This window comes from Etheostoma spectabile, chromosome 6 (genome assembly GCF_008692095.1).
Source record: "Etheostoma spectabile isolate EspeVRDwgs_2016 chromosome 6, UIUC_Espe_1.0, whole genome shotgun sequence".
Lineage (NCBI taxonomy): Eukaryota > Metazoa > Chordata > Actinopteri > Perciformes > Percidae > Etheostoma > Etheostoma spectabile.
Genome location: NC_045738.1, coordinates 25,593,206 through 25,597,641, shown reverse-complemented (window position 1 = coordinate 25,597,641; position 4,436 = coordinate 25,593,206). Strand labels below are relative to the sequence as shown.

Sequence of the window (4,436 nt, the reverse complement as noted above, 5' to 3'; positions counted from 1 at the left end):
GTGTGTGTGTGTGTGTAGTATGGCCTTGGACAAGTTAGCCATGTAAGTGAAAAGGGAACTTTTTTTATGTGTTATCATTCATACACTATACTGCTATACAATACTCTATTCTTTAAAATATTCAATTTCTATTATCATACCAAGTGATCTCAAGCATATACAGATTTACTCTCCTTACAGCAAAGTTACAAGACAGAATTCTGGCCATGTATAGCCTTAGATCCTTATTAGATTTTAAGTGTAAAACTTTGTCATGTAGAACACACCGTTTCTTTCTTTTACGACTCTGGCCAGGGAGATACACTGGCTGCAGTCCAATTTAATTATTTTCTTACAGTAACATTTTACTTCTCGCAGGACAATTAACTTCCCCCCTTGTCTAACTCCCTGACTCCTCAACTCTCTTTAACCCTGCTCTGCAAAGATGTGATGGGAGATGTTTTTCAGGTATTTTCCCATTGTGACAATTTGACAAAGAGTTATAGTTACACACGCCTAGCTGCAATGCACTATGGTACGTCTGCTCGTCCTGCCACCAGCTACAGGTCGATCAATATTTGAGTAGGGTGTGTGGCTGCAGAGGTGTGTTTGTGTAGCTGTTTATCTCTGTGGGGCAGCCCGATGTAGTGTCAAGTCTGGAGGGCGGGAGTTGGCCTCTGGGGGAAGCGAGCCTGCTGACGAGGAGGGGTTAAGCCCAGGATGACCTGCACAGCATAGATATTTATTACCTGACTTAACCCGGACTTCCAGCGGACGTGCTGGAGAGTCATGAATTTGGCTGCACCTTTAACCTTTCCCCCCTGTGGAAGCTTCCCTGTAAAAATGTGAAGTTGCAAAAAGGATTTGTCTGCGTTACTGTTCTCAGTCAATCTGCTGGTCAAAAGTAATCTCAACCATACTGTACACACAGCAAGTCCTGCAAGGGTTAGTTCAAGAGCCGTTGTTTTTTTTTATGAAGATTGCAATTTGCTTTGTGGAAAAGCAGCTCTTCCAGTGATGTCTTAACCCTTTGAGGCATAAATTCTGAAAACCTCAGCCAGGAGTTTTTTTTCCTAAGTGTTTTTATGTTGTGTTAAACAATTTTATTTAAACATGCATTTCTCAAGGAGTTTTTCACATGTCAACTCAGGTGGATTGCATGTAGGGCTGGGCGATATGGAGAAAATCAAATATCACAATATGTTTGACCAAATACCCTAATATCGATACCACAATTATGGGGTGTTGACTTTTGGTGCTTTCACAAAATATTCACACCATGACATTTTTGATAAATAATCACCAGAATTGTGAATACAATGACTAAGTTGGTAAAGGGAAATAATAGAAGAGCTACAATAGGCTGGTAAGTTTAGAAAATGATGTCACTTTACTGTAATGCAGCCTTTAAAACCAGGAAAAGACAACACAAATGCCATATTACGATATTACAATATCCAAAATCTAAGACAATATCTAGCATCATATCACAATATCGATAAATTGCCCAACTCTAACTGCATGTGTTTAAGATATTGAAAATTAGAAAAATGTATTCAACAAACTAATGAATACAATGATATATTATATGAAAACTATAAAATATATTTGTAATGGTGTTGAAGTAATGCTTTCACATATAACATATCCTAATACCATTCAATGCAATGCAAAAACCTTGAACCTTTTTTGGATACTTGTTACAGAAACAACAAGTTATGTTCACAATAACATAAAGTAATTGATTTTCTGCCAAAACAGTGACTGCATTTTATGATATTTTGTCATAACAAAGTGACTGTAATAGTATGAATTGTATTTGAAGCATGGATGTGAACGCATGACATCCAAATTAGAGGACAGATGATTCATCCGAATGTCCTCTGAGAAGCTATTGTTAATTTCGTCAAATGAGACAAGACTAAAATGTGTTGCATGAAATAAAAACTAAAATAAAATCTCTCTTCATTTTCACCTACAATCTTCTCTACTTTTTCATCATGCAACTGCTGGCAACAAAAGCCCTGGCTCTCACCTAACATGTGTCTGTGAAACAAGGTTCCTTATGTAACGCAAGATTTATATCAAACTAAAAGTCAGAGGACCAGGTAACCATCCTCAGATTGGGCAGATAGTCTAGCTAGCTGTCTGGATTTACCCTGCAGAGATCTGAGGACCAGGTAACCATCCTCAGATTGGGCAGATAGTCTAGCTAGCTGTCTGGATTTACCCTGCAGAGACCTGAGGACCAGGTAACCATAGTCCTCAGAAATTCACCCGAGGTTAGAATGCCAACACAGAGACAGAAGAGGGGGACGGACATCCGGCCGAAAAATTATGGACATCTGGGGTAATTTCCGGCGGCACCGGAACAATCGCCAAAATTAAACATTGTCGATATAGACTACTCTTAGGTATGATGTATAACATATAAGTAACATATAAGTAGTAAGTATTATAGCAACTTTTTTATACAATTATTGGCATATTGGCAAGTCTCATTTAGTCTGAAATAATTCAGTAAATGCTCTCTCCTTCTCTCTCTCTCTCTCTCTCTCTCTCTTTCTTCCAATCTTTTTCCCCAGACACTCCATCCAGCAGCAAACCAACAAAGTCATCACCAGCACAAGCCAACTCATCAAACAGCTCTCTGATATAATCAGTGGCTCTTCACGGGTATTTCATGCTCAACTTCTTCCCTAATTTCACTGTCATTTTTTAAAGACCAAACAGTGGATTAAACAACCTTTGAGCTAATTAAAGCTAGTCTTGTGTTGTTGCACAGCAAGACCGTCTGCACCTGACCAGACTAAAGACTGAACTCTCAGAATCTGTGCAGCGCTATGGGGATCTGCAGAAGGTATCAACATATACAATATCTTCATTTGCTTTTATAAATGCATTAATTTTTCAATGTAATTCCTTGTAATGACAGTAACACAATAACTATATATGGAGCTGCTCCATTGACAGAAAGTGGTATTTAAACACAGGAAAAACTGTCTTCCACCCTCTCTCTTTATTTCCTCCTTTTTTAGAAAATTGCAGAGCGCTCAAGGGCCTTGCTCCCTCCAGCACAGACAGACAAGAATAAGGTGAGCTGCTATGGAGGTTGATCACTTGCGCTTTGTTTCACTGTCATTCATAAAAGAGCCAGGTAATGAGACAGACTTTTTTTTTGCTCAATTGCACCCTCACAGGGACTCCTTCGAAGTCTCTTCCACTCTGTTACAGTATATTAAGAGGTACTTCAACACATCCAACTCTTATGCTGCATAGGTGGAAATCGCAGGGGGTCGGGCGGAGTCAGGACCCACCCCATCTGAGGGTTGTCCCCTCCTAACAAATGAACAAAATCTATTGTAAATAATAATAATATATAATTGAAATTGGTTCTGTACTTCTAGTATCGGTTTTGTCTCCGACACCGCCCTAAAACGCTGGTATTGTATCAGGAAGTACTGGAGTTAGTCTACGTTAAAGTAGTTTATTTATGTTCTGTTTCCGTTAATACTGACTGTCAAACTGGATAATGAAAGAAAGTTCTGTGGCGTTCATTGATCATGTTTCACAAAAAAGTTCAACCTGAGCCAAGATAGAAATCCTATCATATCCACACGAGGATAGTAGTATAGAGTTGTTAAAACATAATAAAATATGTGACACCCTAGTATCGGATCAGTACTCGGTATCAGCCGATTCAGGTATTGGAATCATTATCAGGATGCAAAAAAATGGTATCTGACCATCTCTAATGAAAATAAATGTTGATGTGGCAAATCAATACGGGACAAAATGTGCATTAAAAAAAGTTTCCTGGTGCTTGGTGGGTGAGAACGAAGCTAGAATCACTTCAGTGATGTTAGTTGTGAAACTCCAGTAAGTAGACAAGGCCATTTATTCACTCTAGACATCGGATACAGTGATTATTTTCTCTAACATAAATGATGCTGTGTCATTTTAAAATAATTATTAAGTAGTTTGTTTATTAGCTTGTTGAATAAATAGTTAGCTAACTTGCTAATTCCACCCAACATGCTTTCACTGGTTACATTAAATGAGCCTGCTGGCTTTTTCATTACATTTATTTTCATTTAACCTGCTGGAAACCAGTTTAAAAACTGGTTTCCAGCAGGTTCCTGTTCTTTAGAAAAACGTAAGCATAGACTAGACAGACACAGACAACTGGACACAACAATACAGAAAGAAAAAGCAAGAAATGGACCATACATTGACAATCATTGTAGGTTAGATTAGTTAGTTAGTTAGTTAGCTAGTTAGGATGTTTAGTTCTAAGTTCAGCATCTCTATTTGTCAGGATCTTGCTGTGACTGACTGCCTTTGTGCTACTCTGATGGCCATTTTGGATATTGTGTTGTGTTTTGTGCTTGTTGCTGTTTCCCATGTGCGCTTTGGTTACCTTTCTGTCATGTGTCTTTGTCTCCGCCCATCCCCTT

At 38.5% G+C, this 4,436-nt stretch overlaps 1 protein-coding gene across 1 annotated transcript in view; it reads left to right on the top strand.

Moving 5' to 3' along the window:
- tsnare1 (T-SNARE Domain Containing 1) overlaps positions 1-4,436 on the top strand; it is a 188,897-nt gene that overhangs the window by 83,015 nt on the left and 101,446 nt on the right. The window contains exons 5-7 of the mRNA XM_032517696.1: positions 2,565-2,655; positions 2,765-2,839; positions 3,018-3,074. Coding sequence (XP_032373587.1) covers positions 2,565-2,655; positions 2,765-2,839; positions 3,018-3,074 — 223 coding nt within the window. The remainder of the gene's footprint in view (positions 1-2,564; positions 2,656-2,764; positions 2,840-3,017; positions 3,075-4,436) is intronic.